Raw genomic sequence first — 19,780 nt, forward strand, 5'->3', positions numbered from 1 at the left:
TACCTCAGACTGTATAGCTATTTGTCGTGAACGCTGAGCTGAGTAATCAGTGTGTCATCAAGAAAGAGCCATGCAGTGATAGAATCCTCTTTCATTATCAAAGTCTAACTACATTAACTATACATACAAAAAATAAATGTTCTTATCAGCATGACAGGCTGTGGCAATGATACAACTCAATCTTCAAATCAGAGTACTTATTACAGAAATACAATAATAAAACCTGCATTCAAACAACAGACCACAAATATCCACTGTTTCATTATTCAAAGTAATTAGTGGATACAATGCTAAAACATATCGTTCATTGTGTTAAAGTCATGTAACACAATAACACAATCTGTGAATTTGTTTAGTGTTGAAAAACACACAATGATCATACTCTCACAAAGCAGCATATTTTTCTAGATGTTTTGTTTACCTGTTCTAACTAGCAGCAGGTCACATGGTACACAAGTTGCACGCCTAGCAGGACAAAAGAAGAAGCACTTTAATAGAGAGCTGAACTGAATAAAACAAAAGTATTCACTCCTTCAAGGATTGGTTGGCAGCAGAATATTAAATGTAGGATTATAATCGAATTTTCAGATGCTAGCTACATCCTTGTAAATCGTTGCTGGAAGTTTTGTGGCTAATAGTTAACGACTTTGCCACACATTTGGACACAGCGAGTCGATTCATGGTTCAGCGACTTTTTCTTTTTTTCAGCATTTAACAGCAATCCCCTAAACGAAGCTATATGAAAGAACTCAAATCTCGGGGTCCTCGGAGAGACGTCAGGGGTGGAGTTGTTTGATTCAAACCCCTAAACGAGTGTTTCTTTAAGTGCGTGTGTGGAGTTTTCCTGCACCGGGTGATAGGAGGGGTTGGAGAGTGACGCTGGCTGCGCCTTGGTGCTGAGCTGAGCGCTCACCTGCAGATGAGAGAGCCGGGGAAACTCGGGGCAGAGCTGCAGCACACTCACGGAGCTCGGGAAGGGACGTAACGAACAGTCTGACCGCAAAGGGGGGAATAACACAATTATTGCAGAAGAATTTCCTATCGACCCTCTTTCTGGTTCCTCGTCCAGGCAGCCCTGGTTTGCTTGTTCGCCACGATGAGATCTGACTTCGCTCTGGTCCTGACAGCAGCCCTTCTTTGTGACACAGTCTGGGTGAGTTTTTTTTTTTTAATTTTTAATTTCAGTACAGCTTGTTCTGTGTAGAGGAGTTGTTGGTAATGTGAAGGTTTGAATGTAATAGCATATAGTCTGTGTTAAAGTCATGTAGCCTATAGTGGATGGAGTCCAGTGTCAGTGCCGCAGCAGTAGCGCAGCGCAGCGCCGGTCGTTATTCCTCCACAAGTACGCTCATTGGTCCCCTACTGAATTTAACTGAGTGCGAGTTGAAATAAAAAAAAAGAAAGAAACTGTTAACAATCAAGTATGCCCACTCTGATCCTTGATAGTTTTCCCCCGGATCGCTGCGTGTTCAGCGCTCGGATGCGTTATCATCTACAAGTTAATGATGCACTATTTATTCTTCTGCTTTCTCAAACGAATTGAGTTATCTCGCATATTTCAAACGAAAGGTTCCCTAAATAAAACCGATAAGCCGAAAATAAGTTCAACTTTAGTAGTAGTAAGAAGGTGCTTTTCAACCCTTCCTCGTCATTTAATCATTGAAAGCTGAATTAAGTGGGCGCCGGTGAGCTTTTCTTTACGGCATGAACAAGTCCTCTGCTAAATCTTTCACTGCTGCGTCCCACTAAAGCGAATGTTCTCAGGCCTTTTATACAGATTTTAGAAGATTTGGAAAATGTGTTTCACTTCGGTGTTTTCAGCCAACAAGAGATGATAGGACCAATTCAGACCCTCAGTGTTGTGCACGCGCATATTTACTCGTGTGGTGTTATTAGCTGTAATAGGTCAGACGAAACAATTTAACAGTGTGTGCTCAATATTGCTAGTTTCTGCAGTCCACTTAACAGAGTGTCTGCACAGACACAGAGAGAATTTTCTGCTGCATTCATGCAGTTTTCTTTTTGTGTGTCTCACTTAACCCTGAGCTCAGTATTTTACAAGGGGTCCTTATTTCATCAAGGGCTGCTTTCTTTATGGAGCGACTTAAACTGCACATTTAAACAAACACTGTCTAAGAGAATACATAATAAGTAGTGCGCCTATGGGGCATGAAGTTGATGAACTTGTTGAATATCTTTCTGCTAACCGCTTCTCTACATGCTGCTTGCCTCCAAGGCTGAGGGCCAAACAGAAAACCAGAAATCAATGGAATCCATGTTTATCGATGTCTTACATTGTATTTTCTTCCTTACAGAGGAATAATGGGGAGCATCTTTCCAAAGGTCCCTGCCGAGCTGGCTTTTCACAAAGCTTCTACTCTGTGCTGATTTCAAGGGATGTATTGCAAGGCCAGGGCATACAGAAAGGTAGGACCTCTGATTGGAGATTCAGTTCTTTTTTTGCCAAGGAGATTTACATTGTGAGTGATTCCCTTTCTGCGTCAGGGCCTCTGTAAGGGAACATGAGTTGTGACAAGTCTTTCTATACGATGTGCAGACATTTTTCAGATTGTTGACGTAGCACTTATGCATCTGGAGGATGGATGTAAAATATAATAAAAAAGAAAAGATTGAATTCATGAATTGCAGCATGAACCATGTGGATGAAATAAGATCTTGCTAATAGCTGCTGTAATGAACTACAGAATTACCTGATCAAGTATAAAAGGGCTAAAAGGTAAGCATACTGTTCTCCTGTTACAATGTAGTACATTAGGGCCTCAGAAAAAATACAATCAAACACACTTTGAATACTTTTTGATAAAAACTGTACATGGATATATTACATGCATATTACTTTCCAAATGCTTGTCTGATACTTACTGTATGTGTGCTTGGATTTTGGGTTGTAATCCAACATTATTATCATTCTAACTGTCTTTATCACTTTTATCTTATGTACCATCACCTTCACACTTCAGCATCTTACCCACTTGTGTGTGTGTTGTTCCAATTACACAGTGAGCCAACTAAGTTTGAGGGCCCGATAGTGCAGGAAATGGAATCGACATCCTGTGTCTAATCTGGCACTGCTCCTGCCAATGTGGGCTAATTGCAATTCTCTATTGATCCCAGTGGTTTTTTTTCTCATAGCTCAGCTAAGCTGTATTGTTTTGCTGTGGGCGCACAATAGCTCTTTTGTGGGTTGACTGTGTCTTCGGCAGCTGCACAGTATATATTTCTCACTCTCCTTAGTAAGGAGAGACCTGGCTGGGATACAGCTGTCTAGACTCTTCCTCTTGAGAGTGCGCGTGAACATACATACACATGCACACATAAGTAAGTGCTTTAGATTTAGGATATACAGTACGAGAGGGTTTGGTATATTGTTTTTTGGTCTTTTTTTCTCTTGTTGCTATATTTGTGTTTGTTCTGTGCTGGAGTCATATATAGGCCACAGGTGTGGAGAAAGGTATCAGCTAGATTTCCTTGTTTCATTAACTTCAGTATATTGTTGCCTGGGTGGCAGAGGGATTGGATGAGGGACATTGTCGCTGGAAGTGAGCTTGCTCTCCATGCGGTAGTGATGTCTTCAGCCCAGCAGGGGGTGTCAACACAATCACAAACAATCACAGAATGAGCCATCACTGCTGCACAGGAGCCATTTATTTCAGGGAGCAGTATTTATCTGCTTGGTCTCAGGGAGATGAAATTGTCTCTGTGTCTCCATTCAGACATAAACTAATCTGTAGTGGTCTGACAGGGTTGTTTTTGGTGTTAGGACTTCAATATTATTTAGTGTGATTTTACTGCAAGCTATCACACGAAAGGCAGCTTTAATTATTACTACATTATCGGACCACCTTAAATACTACCGGCTCCAGTCATGGAGCCTAATTTATTTACAGTGTGTCACTTTAATGCTTTTTCCAGCATATGTCTTAATTTACCATGTATCATTTGTTTCCTCTGTGTTGTTTTAAACTATCTTACCAAAAGAAAATGAGCTCATCCTCGCGGTGACTCTCTCACAGCTGCAGGTTCATCTTCATGCACATCTCAGAGTACAGCTGCATTGGGGCACACATGTTATCACACAAACACACACATTCAGACAAATATGTGATCTACAGGGTTCAGGCAGTTGATTTATTGTTGGTGAGGGTGTCACTGGAGGGAGAGCGATAGCTACTCTGGAAAGCCTTTAATGATAACATTTTTTAACCCAAAACCGTCAGATGAGGGCAGGAGTAATGACACCCACTCACGCGACACACACACACACACACACACACACACACACACACACACACACACACACACACACACACACACACACACACACATACAGTATAAATATATATGTGTTACTGAGGGAATAATGGGCAGGACAGCACTCGGACCTTTGCCATGATGGGGAGGATGCCTGGTTCTTTACAGAGAATCATCAAAGGGGAAGAGGAGGAGGATGTTACATTTCACATTTTGAGTCACTCTTGGGTGCAAAAATATCTAAATAGTTAGCCTTGTATTGTTATTGACATCGCCAGAGCATGTGATGACAAAGCAAAAGCGGAGAACATGGCTAAATATCACTTTTATGATAGCTTACTCATATTATTTTCAGCTTTGAACAACTTTTAAACATCATCCTTTCTTCAAAGAGCAGTAATGCTCATTTTGATCATTTCCTAAAAAAACTGTAGGGAACCTGAGGTTTCTATTGATACATACCATTTGCCCAATAAACATTTGTGAGTATAAATGCTACACCCTGAATTGTTCCTGCTGAGTGAATTGATTCTCCTTGTATTTATCAGGAAAATTCCTGCAGGTTACAAAAGCTTATAGCTAAAGCACACAAAAATGGACACTGCTTAGTTTGTGTCAGTAGATTGTAGGAAGATTGAAGGGGGCCAGGGAATTAAACGGTTACTCTAAAATTTGACCTGGTTATCGGACACTACTTACAGTTTATTGTTTTATTAATTATAGTATTGTTTGTAGCAACAAATTGCAAATACGTTTTTGGTTCTGTTTTTAATTCAAAAGAGGATTTATGTCAAGAAAAGAAGAACAGCAGGGGTGTAATAGGTGTGATAAAAGCTTCAAGGGGTGAGGGGTGCCATTAATCTTGTGTGTGTGTGTGTGTGTGTGTGTGTGTGTGTGTGTGTGTGTGCGTGTGCGTGTGTGTGCACACATACATGTGCTGTTTGTATGACACATTTAGTTCTGAGGATGCCTGCTGATTTTTTATTCCTGGTTTCCATTAGACCTGTGACAGTGTCACACGCTCATGGCACCATTCGAGGCAGAGCTCCACATGGCCTGCTTAATGCTACACACAGAATGACGGATACGGATACTGTTCACAAAACACACACACACACTTGAAACAGTGCTGTAAAATCTGTTTAATTACTCAGTCTGTTTCAGCAGTGCAAAAACGACACTCAGTTGTTAAAATGATTTGACGGTTTGATATTTGGACCAACAATAGATGCTGTCACAATGTTTGGAGTGTTTTGTATTCCAGAGTTGGGTCCTGGCCAGTCTCACTCAGATAAACACAGCTAGCTAAAGTAACCTCATCCCATGTGTCCCTGCATCCCTCTGCTGATTCTGTTCCTGCTAATGAAAGCCAGGGCTGCTGGTTTCAGCTCAGTGAGCCCACTCTGCTGACCTTGGACTTTGTTTGGGTTACTGGTGGTTTTGGGCAGCCCTCACTTTTTGTATGCAAGTCTGTGTTTGTGTTCATGCCATTTAGTGTTTATGTTAGAGAGAGAGATATATATGGGTAAGGGGGATTAAAAAACACATTTGGTAAATTCCGATTTGTGTGTGTTGACATGTGAGTTCCTGAGCTATAGCAATGTTGATGTATGAAGCTTCTCTGAGGGAACTATGTAGGTTTAAAACCAAACGAGTTCTTGGATCTATTCAGAAAATTAGGTGCTTCAAACTCTAAGCAGCTTTCTTACTCTTGCACTTATATACACACTTTCCGGTACCCTGTTACACACACATATGTACTCGCACAATGTCTGTTTCAGTGTCTTTATATGCTGCCATTCAATAGAATTCAATGTGCAGTTGATGGCTTTAAAATGTATGCCTTTCCTCTATGACCCAGATCCCCTCTCTCCCCCTTCAGTGCCACGTTGGTTCTATCATATTCATAATATTTTATGGCTGTTGCCCGCCAGAAGGATAACCACAAACCAGGAGCAATGCCTTAGAGAGCTTTGCATTCTGAATAAAACAAATTGTTCAGAGCTTTAATTTCCTCATGATAATATTTCCAAAAATCTCCTCCAGCGCACATTCAGAAGGCCCAAGGTGATGAGTCTCACTTGCTTAGGTCGGTGAAGCTTCCCTGTGAGGTATTTTTACAAAATCCAATAGCTGGACTGTTACTCAGTTGTAGGCTTTCTATTTTGGATTGGATCATTTTCAACTTTATTCTTAGAAGTTGATAAAAGAATCAATTTCACCCCAGTTTAAAGCACGTAACTATTTCCACTTTAGAAAATAGCTCAATATGACACATAACCTTACAGAATCCTCTCCCTAATGTAATATTACTACACAGAGAATAAGAGTACAATTTACTTCTCCTTCACACAAAATCAGTGCTAACACACACTTATCAGTGGTTTTGAGTATGGGTCATGTTGGGACAGAAGCCTGCTTTGAAGGAGTGACTTATGGGAGACTAAATGAAAGATGCAACACTGAAGGGTTGGACAATACATCAATTTTCTTTTTCACTCTACCCTCAAACAGAATTAGATTGTTTTGATTTCCTGTTTACCTTTTGCCCTAAATCTCATGATACACAGCCTGCAGTGTTATCTGGGTCGATAGCAGACAGGCGTCCGCATGGAGATTAGACATTGTTGGAAAAATAGCCTCCTTTGTTTCTTTCTCTTTCTGCCTAAATTACTCCCATTGCTTTCTCTTATTATTAGTTTTGCATTGTGGTGTCTGCCTTTATTCAAATGTTATGTAAAGTCCAATCTCTCTTTAATTCTCTTTTTGTTGTTCAGAATCATTCATGCTTTTTTCTCTGCCGCCCTCCTCCCTTAAAAACATCTAATCTCTCTTATAATGCAGAATAACAACACAAATCCTTGCTCTCTCTGTGCCATCTGTTTGAAGTATGACATGGTTGATAGCTAATATTTTTATGAGGATTTTCAGGGACAGCACAGACACATCACTTTTTCATGCTTAATAATTACAGAATCAATGAGGCTGACATTTGTTGGATGGCTTGTAAGGCAGTGAAGACTCTACAGACATACGGAGGTGCTGGTTTAATGCTCTTCATGCCGAAGGCTCATCTGACCCCAGGGAGCTGTTACAAATAGCCAGTTGACACATATTTACTTAACGTGTAACCTAAGGCCTGATGTATGTTCGCAATAGTTTGAAAGAATACTGTGTGGATGTTCCAGAGAGAATCGTTTAGATGATTTAGCAACATAGTTGAGTTTTTTCCCCGTGTAAAGGTCTAGACAAGTAGTTTATGGGATGAGAAAAGGGGGAAAATGCATTACACCTGCAGAAGTTCCTTTTGATTAATATTGTCAGGCTTGAGAACCCATACTGTGGAACAATTATGGGTTTTTTGTGCTTGTTGCAATTATATGTTTTTGAATGGGCTGCTTGCCTTCCGCTGGTTGTCTGGGGCTCTGCGCATAGCAAGTTTCCTCCAGGTTTTTCCAAGCTGGTCATTAGAAAGCCAAGCAGGAGACAATGAGAAAAGAAAGAAAGCAGGTGGAGGCCATTATTTTTTAATGAGATTTTTTGACATCTTCTCCCTTTGTTTTGAGAGGAGGGACAGAGGAGACAGGGAGGGAGGAGAGAGGAGAGTGGATGAACAAATGTGGGAGACTTCCTGCAGATTGAGTTACTCTGTGGTGTGTGAACTCTGCAGCCTTGTCATCTGCTTGCTACATTAAGAGACCTCCTGCCTTCGTATGATGGGTCTTCTGGGGTCCTAGAAGACCAAGGTTATGGCCCTCCTGAAGACATTAAAGCAGTTTAAATACTTTGCTTGGACTCCAGCTCTTTAACGCACAGATGGTGCGTATGGGCTGTGAAGGCTGTTAGATGACAAGGGGACACTTCAAACTCTCTCTCTCTCTCTCTCTCTCTCTCTCTCTCTCTCCTGCTCTGTCTCTTTCACACACAAAAATTACACCCCTGCACACACATTCTGTCTTGAGGTTAGGAAGGTGTTCTTTGTTGCTAGTGTCAGATTAAGACTCCACAGCGGCTGTTGTAAGGTGTCCCTGCTGTCTTTGGTAAAACAGTTTGTCATGAGGAGCAAGGCGATGCAAGGCGCTCCCAGGCCTGTTCCTCTGCTGGGCTGTGGTGGACAGGGATTACACCAGCAGGATAACGATAAGCCTACAAGGCTGTTTTCTCTTTGCTCAAGAGTCACACTGACCATGTCCTTCAGCTAGACTACTGTCAGAATTGAGGTTGAAATATAGGATGGAGAGGAGGGAGGCGGGCAGACACATTCCTCTCAACAGGGGAAGAGGTAATATCAGATAGGGCTCTGCAGACTAAAGATCCATATAGCTTCTTATACAATATGGTGCTTTTCCATTTTAATTCACATTCAAACACATACACAAGGAAACACAAACAACCCATTATAGCATTCTGAAACAAAAAAAGGATCCAGAGTTTCCCTCCCAGTTCGCCCACTACTTCACTACAACTTTGGCCTGGGTCCAAACTCTGTGGTGTCCTCTTCCTGCTCACACTCTCCCAACTCCTCCACTGCCTCTGTTTGTCTATGGTAGCATTTTAATTACAGCCTAATTGATTAAATTACTTTGAAGCAACTACAAAGCACACCCAAAAGGTGCTGTTTCAGCTATCCCAGCTCTATCCCTTTAAATGTTGATTGTGAGTTGTGATAAAGATGGCAGTGTAATAGAGGGGGATGACACAATTTTCTAGTTGAGATGATCTTTGTGTTACTATTTTGGCTTTCAGGTTCTATTAAACCCTGAGCAAATACAAATGGATGAACTCAATATACTCTTCTCCTCAAAAATCATTTACTCTCATTTCTTTTAGTGAAACCGAGTCAGAGAGCGTTTGACTCATTTACAACCATTGTTTTGAAAAGTCCTCATAACAGGGAAAAATGGAATATGAAAAATACTTCAGTGATGTCAACTCTGATACCCTATTCTATCTCTCCACCCTTCCTGATTGGCCAAAACTAAGATCAGATCATTATTGCTAATTAAAGAGACTTCTGTCCATTTCTCACACTTTGCTAATCAACCAGCAAAAGTGTGTGATCTCCCTGAGAATGTGCGCAGGACAAATCCAAGAGCACTACAGCCTCATATGCTATTCCTTTTGCTTGAAGATCCCTCTTTGTTAATGGAGGATGAAAAGAAGGATAGAAACCCTCTGAAGACATGGGCTGTCTGGTAATCGCTAATTGTGTCTTGAACTTGCTGTGTATGTTCCCCATTAGGTTCTTAAGTTCAATTCACAGTTGAATCATAGCCTTCTAACAAGGAGGCTGTGCAGAAACACAGGGGACAGAGAGAGAAAAGGATAGGGGGGCCGGGGGTCGACAAACAGAGTGCCAGTAATGTTAATTAATGAGGAGACAATGAAGAGTCCCTTGTTGTCTGGCCTACGTAATTCAACAGGCCAAAAGCTAATACGAAGCTAACAAAGGCCCCTCCAGAGGACCTGTGGTCTTTGCAGGCAAAGTCTGATGATTTATGTCAAGATCCATGTTGTTTCTTTTTTCACAGACTTCATTGATTTTTCCAAAAGGGAAATCTTCATATCTCCCCATGGCTGGGGCAGACTTAGCTAGCTAGTTAGGACCTTTGAGGTTGTGGTAGAACTATTGTTCAAGGACATTTTTGCAGGATCTTTTGAAGAGGCACTGAAGTGGAAACTTACAGGATTTCTACTCACATTTACTGTTGCTTGAGTATCTGTGAGCTATTCTTCCAATTAAGAAAGTGATCTTTAAGCATAATTCTTTATTTTTGAGTTAGGAGTTTTATTAACTATAAAAACCTTTGGCTTATATTGGCACCAAATGTTACTGTATGTTAAGCCTCCTATTATGATAAATATGTTAGTGTTTGAGAATGTCTAATGACCTCTGTGTGGATAGAATTATTTAGTGTCGTGGCAGTTGAGAAGTTGGAATCTGTTCTGAATATCAAAGTCCATGTCGCTTGGTTGTAACATGTTTATATTCCTCTTAGTGTTTTTTAATGTGAAGGAAGTATAGCTGAGCTCTCGGGTACAGCTAATGGCGATCCAATAATCATCGAACGTGGTAGAATGCAAAAAAAGAGCTAAAGGCAGTTGTGTGGTGTTTGCTACAAGTCTGCATTACTGTGGAATGGTGATGTCATAAAAGCAGAGTCTGATTTTGAGTGTTTTATGATGGGCCAATTTCCTTTTTGTTTGATTTAAAGTAAGCAGCCAGAGATGTTGAAGAGAAATCACACATTTATATTGTGGCACTCACTGCTGTACCTCTATCAGACACATCATTGTAGCTCTGGCAACAGTTGTCATGGGGTGTTAATAACTAGCAAATACTCACTCAGCTAACATTTGCACTTCGTTGAGCAATGAATACATGCACTTATAAATTGGTGAAGACTGTGGAATAGGGGTTACAGGGCATCCGCAGTGCAGACACTTTATCAAGTCTGTTTTTGAATTCGACTGCAGTGTAGGCATCAGAAATATGCAGATGTACTGCACTGACAAGTTTAACATTTTACTGGAGTCTAGTTCAATTATTTTGTAGCCTACTAAAAGTGGGATTCAGATGTTATAATAATCTGAGTCTGTACAGTAATATGCATATTGCCTTGACATTTGAGATTGGCTTCTAATAAGAATCTGCAGAATATCTATTAAATCACATGTTGTTCATTTCAGTATGAAGGCTAACTAGTATAGTGTATGACTGTAATTAGGCTTAACTCGTATTGGTAATTACTTTCAGCTAGGCACCAAATACCAAAGATTGGCAAGTGAGGGGTTCTGTGAGCAGTTTTCCACCTAAATACTAGTGGTCAAATTTCAAGACTAAATGTAGGCTAGCTGTTCCAAGCTTTGGGACCAACACAATTTTAAAAGCACACTGGCCAGAAGCCCTTTATTCTCCTCCTGCCTATCTGTCTATTGTCTTTTTCAGCACATCAGAGGAAGAAGCAAAGAGCGAGAGGTAATGAAAGGCCCCGCTTTCCTCCTCCGGGCCTGGGAGAATGTAGAGAAGCAGATAAGTTGTCTAGCTCTGAATCTGAGAATGATCAAAAAACAAAGTGAATCCTGTGGCCACTGAGGGAACAAGCTCCTGTGAGGGAGTGGGGGAAGAAAGGGGAGGAAGGAGGGAGGGCTGACCGAGGAGGAGGAGGAATGGGCTAGAGGAAAAGTCAGGAGAGAACACAGTGTTTGCACATCTCAGGGGTAGAAAGTGATGGAAAACTGCAGGCAGATAGGCTACATTCTCTGCTGTATGGCTTTTGGTGTTCTTACATGATGATTGGCATGTTGTTGGCCCTAGTGCGCTGGATAATAAATGATTAATTGTCATTCTATGAATTCAGCTTTAGAAAAGGTTAGTCACACAATTAAATATCCCATATTCATAGTTTTTATACATGAGCACTGCTAGCACGTACATACATTGTTGACTCTTCCTAGAGTTAGGAGGCTAGGCCCTGGTCTGGGGGGGTGATTATCCTTACACAGAAATGAAAGGATTACAAAGCGATGGTGTAATCCAGCTGTCAATCACACCTCATTAGCAAACATAGGTTTAAGTAGGAGTGAAAGGTAGAGAGGGAGACTGAAGCAACGGGGTGGATAAAGGGGAATAGGCAAGGGATAGAAATAGTAGGAGTGCCAGGGGAGAGAAGTAAGTAAGGGAGGAATCAGGCGGATATAAGAGAGTGGGAGGAATAGAAAACCAAAAAAGAGTAGGGGAGGAGGAGTAGAGGTAACGGTCTCGCTATTCCGCTCAGGGGGCTCTGCGGAGAGTTTTTATTAAGCTTTCATCTGCCTTTCCTCTCCTCCACTACTTCTCCCTGCTATCCCCACCCCAGTAGCACCAACAAAAGCAAATGCAGGGTCTGTTAACCATGTCAGTCACGTCTCAAACCCGCATTTCTGCATGTAATTCCCCGATTAATTAAGAACAGTGATTTGTTAATTTAATTTTAGGTGTAGGGTCATGGTTTTTTCATCCCCCCTCTCTTGCTTTTTTCTGCCGCTTGCTCCCTCTCATCCTCTTGGCAGGCTAATTTGCCCTACAGCTTTGAGGAGGGGAAATGAAAGGTATCACAGAGGAAGCCTTCAGATGGTTTATTAAGAATTGATTTGCCATGGTGGCGGAGAGACAGACCATAGGGAGATACATGCTGTTGTGCCTCCCAGGCAGACACCCCCGGGCTGTGGGGGAAGAAGAGAGAGGGCATGGAAACAAAAAAGTGGATATTATGAAATGTATTGGTTTCTTCTTCTTACTTTTTCGAAACACAGCTGACCAACCAGCACCACCTGACACAATCTGACCCTAAGGTTTGTGTTCATTGCCTTCCACCTGATAAATTAATTTGAACTCCAGCGGTGAATAAAGAGGCACAGGTTAATGAAACGTCAGTGCACCTTGCTGTGAAACATTTGATTTCTCTTGTTTATAAATTCAGACACTGTGGCAGGGGTAATATGGACAAAATATCAAGCTTGCACAGCAGCAAGCTTATATGTAACCGTCGCATCAACACGTAGCTTTTTAATGAATTTACATTAGCATATCCTGGTTGTTTCAAAAGACAGGCCTGGCCACCATTCCCACTGTGAGTTGGCTGCAGTGCTGCCACATTGTTCTGCTCATGAGCAGACGCATACTGGACAGCATGGAAGGAGATAAATAAATGACAAAAGCATTAAGACTTCAGAGCTTAGAAAACAGAGAAACAGAATCCCCCTTAGCTAATAGGGGTGTCTAAGACGGCAGTGAAGCCCCTGCTCCATCATTTACAGCTGGTCAGACTCCAGAGCAACGAGAAATTTGTGACTCTTCAGTCAGGTTTTTCATCCCTGCATGTTTCTTATGTCAGGTGAGGTTGTTGTTTCTATTTTCAATCTTCATGAGTTGATTGGCTACTGCTGCGTTCCATTTCCTCTCATCACACAAGCGTGGCATTTCTCATTATCCCTTCCCTTAATTTATGCACAAATTATTCATAGTTTGGTAAATCACAAAGTTTAGCGACAGCAATTTGACAGTTCCCGTTGTGTTTTAAGAAAATAGGTTGTGAAACAGGGATGTGTTCTTTGTTTGTTTCTTTACACGTCACAGCATGTGCGTATGTTGGTTTGTGTACAAACGGGAGCAGGTGCCGGAGTGTGTAAAATTGTAGGTACTGGTTTGTGAAGATTGAAGTAGAGAGGTTTAATCTCTTTCACAGACTGAGATGAGCAGAAGAAAATGAAAAAGAAAAACAGAATAAAGACATTCACTAGGACGCTGATAAAAGACTTGGCCTCATCATGCTACAGCAGCGCACAATAACAACAACATTGTCAGCATCTATGATGAAAAGGAGTTACGGAACAGAAGCAGTGCTAAATAACACCATCTTAAGAATGTGACAGGCTACATATATGAACTTGAATTTGCTGCCAGTCAGAGTGTCTTTATATAGCTTCACACATTCCAATTCTGGTTATTTGTGAACATCTTATTAAGTAGAAAACAATGTAAATAGTAAAAACACTCATTTCAGCCACAGTAAAAGCAGATATAGTATTTTCTTTAATCCAAGACCAGCATTGAGTTGACAGTACTGGTACAGAAGTGAGCTATTTGGGGGAAAAACACTGGCTGAGGCTAGTTTGACTGTAAAGCTTTTGTGGTTGACATGCTGCAATATAATGACTCTGTTAAGTAAATAACCATCTGAGTGGTTTGGTTTCTACCCAGCGTCTGGCAGCATTTTGGTCTAGAAGTTTGAATAGTTGTGGTTTTCTTCTACCTTGACTGTAATCTCATCTCTGGCCAGAAAAGCCCCAGTGGAGGACTTGTCTCCTCGGAGGAGAGAGAGTGTGTGTGTGTGTGTGTGTGTGTGTGTGTGTGTGTGTGTGTGTGTGTGTGTGTGTGTGTGTGTGTGTGTGTGTGTGTGTGTGTGTGTGTGTGTGTGTGGAAATGCTGAGTCGGATGTGATACTCAGTGGACAGAGAAAATAGAGACAAATTATACTGCATTGAGGGGCACAGTTCTCTTCTGTTTTTTTTTTTCTAAGATGGTGGAATATTCTTCATAGATGCCTGCTCCTTCTTATAGAAAAGAGACGGAAATATCTTCCATCCATTTGATCCATTTCCACTTAGGCAGAGAGGCCATGGCGCTCTAAATGGAACTGTGCCGTTGAGGAAAAAGCCATTTTTCTTTGAAGCACACACATTTGCATACACATGATTGTTGCATAGTGCAATGCAGCACCACTTTACCATGTAGAGATTTACAGGGTCAGTTGTTGATTGATAAAACTCACAGAGTTCAATTTGATGTGCACACCAAATAAAATATTTCCAGGTTTTCTTGTTCTAATGTCACAAGTTTTACCAGGCATGATCTAGCGTATGTGTGTGCTGCTTTTGTATGTCAGCATAGAAGTGATTTGTCCTGCAGATGCAGACTAATGAATGAGGCGTCCTGCTCCTGGGCTGATATTAGCCTGGGTAGCAGTTCCTTTGATGTGATTAGCTCCATGCACTCTCTTGACAAATTGGGCTGTCCTTTCCTCACAGCCGAAGCACTAATCTATGCCAAAAAACAAAGACACTCCTTCCGCGTAACAGAAGATGTACTTTAGTATGTGTGTCTGTGCCTGTCATTTTTGCCTGTCATTTTTTATTTTTATCAAGATAGATACAAATCTCACAATCCTTACTTTTCAATGTTTAGCAAGTAAACTATTATGTTTTCTTTTAAACCACTACTTTCTTATGACAAAGAAGACCAATTGAAGTATCACAGCAGATTTGTGATCATGAACCAAATTATTATCTACATTTAAATTTTGTTTTTAAATGGAAAATGGTTCAACTGTACCAAATTCACTGGCACACATCCATACACTTACACTCAACCTTATGGAGGTAGCCTACTGTACTACATTAAAACCATGAGTTAAACAATATAGGTTTCATCCACTTTAAGTAAGGAATGTCAGTAACACATTCCATGACAGTCCATCCACTACCAATACAAAGTAGTGGACGTTAACATAAGATTACTATTAAAGCCTAAATATTCAAATATGGTGACCCCTCTTGTGACACATACATTATGCTTCACTCTGATATATTGGACTGGAAAATGTATTCACACTCTTAATATCATCATCCCTTAATATCGAGACTTCAAAAACACACCTAAACTAGATATGAGCTATTTAATCATGTGAGTTTAAAAAATAATAATTTTGAGGGGAGTTTTGCCTTTATTAGTACAGAACAGCTGAAAACAGTCAGGAAATATAGGGGGGGGGGGGGGGGTGAGAGTGGAGTATGGCTTGCACAGAACAGCGTCAGAATTGGGAGTCTAACCCGCAACCAGAATACTTCTATACATTGGGCGCCTACTCTACTGAGTGAACTAAATCACTCACTCAGGGGTTAAGCTGAATTTAGCTTAGTTTTTTTCTAAGTCGGCATTCAGGAGAAAGTCCATTGATAACATTATGAAGCCTGGCAGTAGCAACAAGGCCAATCAGCAAGCTTTAGAAAATGCTTTAGATGACAATTATAGTTTTAAATGAGCATTAAACCTTCCTTGCTGTTTTAAAAAAATTTTATAAAAAAACCCAAGGACAGACCAGCAATATTGGCATCAGTCTCATCAGGTGCAGGAAGTCTTCATGTTTATGTTTCTGTGAAGCAGAGCACTTATCAGTCTTCTGTAGCTGCGATTAAAGGCTGACCTTACTGCCTGCAGAGTTATTTTGGTCCAAACATTGACAGCGCCCCTAAACCATGCCAATGCCAGTGCCTTGTCACACCCCTGTGAGCAAAGCAAAATTTGTGCACTCGCTGTGGGAGGCTATCAACAACTTCCCAGCTGACTAAAGTAAGAGACTGCATGGCAATTAGCATTATTGATGTACTGAATCGATGAGTGATTGTCCTCGGTTCCCCATCAGTTTTGCCAGCATCTTTTACATTACCTCACTGTCTAGAGCATTTAGACTCTACACACTAATAGAGTTGGCCCATTTCCCCAACTGATTCAGTTAGTGTGAGCGTTGCCTTCTTAAATGTTTGAAGTCCAGTTTAACCAAGATACATGGATGACCTTCAGATTTCCTCTTGAATGTATACAGCGATCTCTCTCCTGTTAAAATCCATCAGCAGGTCCCGATGCATATGTGTATACAGTATGTATTTCAGGTTTTGGATAAGAATATGTACAATCATGCTTCCTGTTTGGACAGAGAACACCACAGCGCTCAGGAATTCAGAACTGACTCACAGCAAATTATTTTTCTTCTTCATCTGTTTGCAGTCAGATTAACTTGGAAATGAACACATAAAACAGCGAGCCCATCCCTCCAGCGGCTTTAGAGAGATTTTCTAAATATTTAACTTTAATTTATATACTAGTACGTCTCAGAGGTAATACTACTGGAGGACTTGCTGTGAAACTTTTTAAATAATGGAAGTCCATCAGTTCAGCCACTTAAGATAGCATTTAATGAATTAAGCAGGCCTTGGATGAGTGACCTGAGGTGGAAGACAAAGAGGTTGTATATATTACAAGTATCTGATGGGACGTCTGCACATTAAGCATAAAGTATTCTCATGTCATCATCAGGGGAAAAAGGATTTGCTTATCTTAGAACTGGAGGAATAGGCTTTCTTCTCTGTCACCTATTACTTGTCATCAGAGACAAGGTGTCCTGGAATTAAAACACAAGTTCTCACACATTTAGAAAGTTAAAGACATGTTTGGGCCGTGTGTGACTTTACTGTGTGATATTTTGGATTTCAGAAGGTTGTTGCAGAGATTTAAAAATGACAGTACCTCATCCAGGATCAATGCAAGTCAGACTCTTTTAGCATCTCTCTTTTCCCCTTTTGTCTGGACCCCCCCCCCCCCCCTTCTCGGGCTGTACTCCCCCCAACTCAGTCCTTTACTGTGGCAAGTAGAGACTCTTATCATTGATTTTCTCTTTTCTCTTCTCTCCTCTGTTCACTCACTGCAGCGCTTCCCAACTTATCTGCCTCTGACAGAACAATGCTGCAGTAGGAGGGCACTCAAGGACAGATTAGATTGTTTGGGGATTCTCATTCCTCATTTTTTCATACTTTTATCGTCTCTGTGTTCCTATCCTGTAGCATATTCCTGCCCCAGTGATATTGTTTATCCACCTCTATCACTTGCGATTGCAACTACTTCTTCTTTTTCTTCATCTTGGGCAGAAGAATAATCTGTGGTATTGTAGCTTTTCCTTGTGTGCCTATGTGAATTAGTTAAAAATTGAGTTAAGGCTAATGTGTGTGTGTGTGTTTTGCGCCTCCAAAATGCTGAGTGTTTGTGGTGTTAGCACCTCCTAAGTCTGAGCCATGGTAATTACTGTGCTTCACTGCCTCTGTAGAAGTCAATGAAGCTGAACTCATTGTCTCTCTCTACATGGAAGTCAACAATTGAGTGAATTCCCTGGTGACATCGCAGCTACTGCTAAACCAGCTTCCTGCATTTTTTATCACTCTCAATGTGTCTCACTTTGTCCTTTGTCTCTCTTTTCTTTCCCTCTTTGCATCTGTCTCCTTTTGTGTTTCTTTGTTGTTTCCACATCCCACTTACTTCCACCAGGGGTAATTAAGCTCAAAAGTGTTGTTTTTTTACTTTTATGTCTGTATTTAATTCAATGCCATCTATTCCAAGTTGCTTATACAGCAGCTTGATATAATTCCTAAACAATAATGCCTAGAAGTCTTCTCATTTAAACAGTTATGTTTTCTTTTCTGTCAAAAAGGGATTTTAAATATTAGGTGATATTTATTTGCTGACATTATGTGCTTATAGTCCCCTTTAAATATGTTTATCTCTTTAAAAATGGACCCCACACTGAATTTAGCCTCCCTTCGACTGTGTGCAGAATAACTGTGGCCCTGTGCGGCTTAAATGAAGAGGAATTGTTACCGTTAACTGTGCTGATGCTGAAACCACTGTGGCCACATTGGCGTCTTAAAAAAGATTGCCAGTTGTTTTCATACCCAACCTCCCCTCAGTAATGTTCAACTCTAACAAAGCAATGCAAAGCCCATTAGATGGTGAATAGGTTAACCTCAAGCCTAGGCGACCTCAATGGAGTGTGTGAGTGGAGAGTTAAGGGTTTGGTGTGTGTATGTGTATGTGTCATAAAAAGGAGGTTAGTTGCATTGAATGTGTGTAATGGGATGGTGTACCACAGCCTGAGATGCTGGATGTGATTTGGACCGTGGAGTCTGGGGTTAGCTAATTGCTGTTTGGGATAGGACGAGATAAGATGAAACGTGATGGATGGCCTCCGAGCACTAGGACAGGGGGCTGGCTGTTTTTGCCCTTTTTGAATGTTGATGCAAACCCAGAAAGTCAAAAACAAAGCCAACATCAGTGATTAATTTCTCCTACCTGTCCTTCCTGAAGATATTGTGTGAAAAAAAATATATGTGGGAACATGATAAGGAAAGAGGGAGAGACGGTGGGATTATTTAGGTGATGAATATTAAAGTGAAGGCAGGCAAGGTATTAAGACATTGGCTGATAGTGTTCACAATGTGTGCAACTAGTAATGATGGAATGAGAGAAGAGTGTTACAGTGACAGGGAGCAGGCTATGGATTGGGGCAAGGAGAACAATGCAGATTCCGTTAATGCGATTCTATTGTCCAACAAATTGGCTAGAGTACACTTGTGCTGGCCGAAACAGCCTGCATGCAATTAGTGCAGAGACAGAAAGAACGAGAGCGAGTGCTTTGCATTCCAGTCGCGTGCTGTGTGAGTCTTTTGGCACCAGTTAGCTTCTGTTGCCATGTTTAGAGTGTATAAATTGGTCTGCAGTTGTGTGTTGGCTCACAAACTGTCCTCCTCAGCTTCCATTTGTTTCCATCGTTATGGCTCCTTAATAGACCAACTGTGGCATCTCTCTCAAAAAGACTTGCTTTGCATAGGTTTATTTAAAGCAAAGGAAAAAATAGTTCCACTTTTAAGCAGTCTATTTAACCTCAAGAATGCAAAGAGACTTTGAAAACTTTCACTAGTTAATACTTCTGCAGATAGTTTAAAGCAAAAGTAATAGGAGAAGAAGATTCTCAAGTCAACAATTATCTTAACTCTTTAGGGAGAGGAATATGTAGAGGTTATCTTCTGGTGTATAAGGAGATTTTGAGGTTATCATTTCACTGAGGTAGGTGGAGAGATCTCGTGCTGTTGGTCCTTGTGGAGATACTTTTTGTTTGCGATGGCCTTTACCAGAAAATGTCACACAAAGCATTCAGGCATCAAGGGCCACTCTCAGGGCAGGGCCCCAGGCTGTACGATCCAGGAGAATGACAGACACAAAGACACTCTGCTTGCATTTTTAAACATATACATGTACACACATTTACATTCACAAAAATACACATTACAGCAAGCATTTGGTCCCATTGTGTGATGTATCCTCTGCTTTTTGGGGGTCAAAACAGATGGTATGGAAATTGTT

The 19,780-nt window shown here is 41.0% G+C and overlaps 1 protein-coding gene across 1 annotated transcript in view; it reads left to right on the top strand.

Annotated features, from left to right (window-relative positions):
- Positions 1-836: 836 nt before the first annotated feature.
- LOC109992345 (cadherin-4) overlaps positions 837-19,780 on the top strand; it is a 211,861-nt gene continuing 192,917 nt past the window's right edge. The window contains exons 1-2 of the mRNA XM_020644902.3: positions 837-1,153; positions 2,316-2,427. Of these exons, the coding sequence (XP_020500558.1) occupies positions 1,097-1,153; positions 2,316-2,427 (169 nt within the window). The 5' untranslated portion in view covers positions 837-1,096. The remainder of the gene's footprint in view (positions 1,154-2,315; positions 2,428-19,780) is intronic.

Source organism: Labrus bergylta, chromosome 12 (genome assembly GCF_963930695.1).
Source record: "Labrus bergylta chromosome 12, fLabBer1.1, whole genome shotgun sequence".
Classification (NCBI taxonomy): domain Eukaryota; kingdom Metazoa; phylum Chordata; class Actinopteri; order Labriformes; family Labridae; genus Labrus; species Labrus bergylta.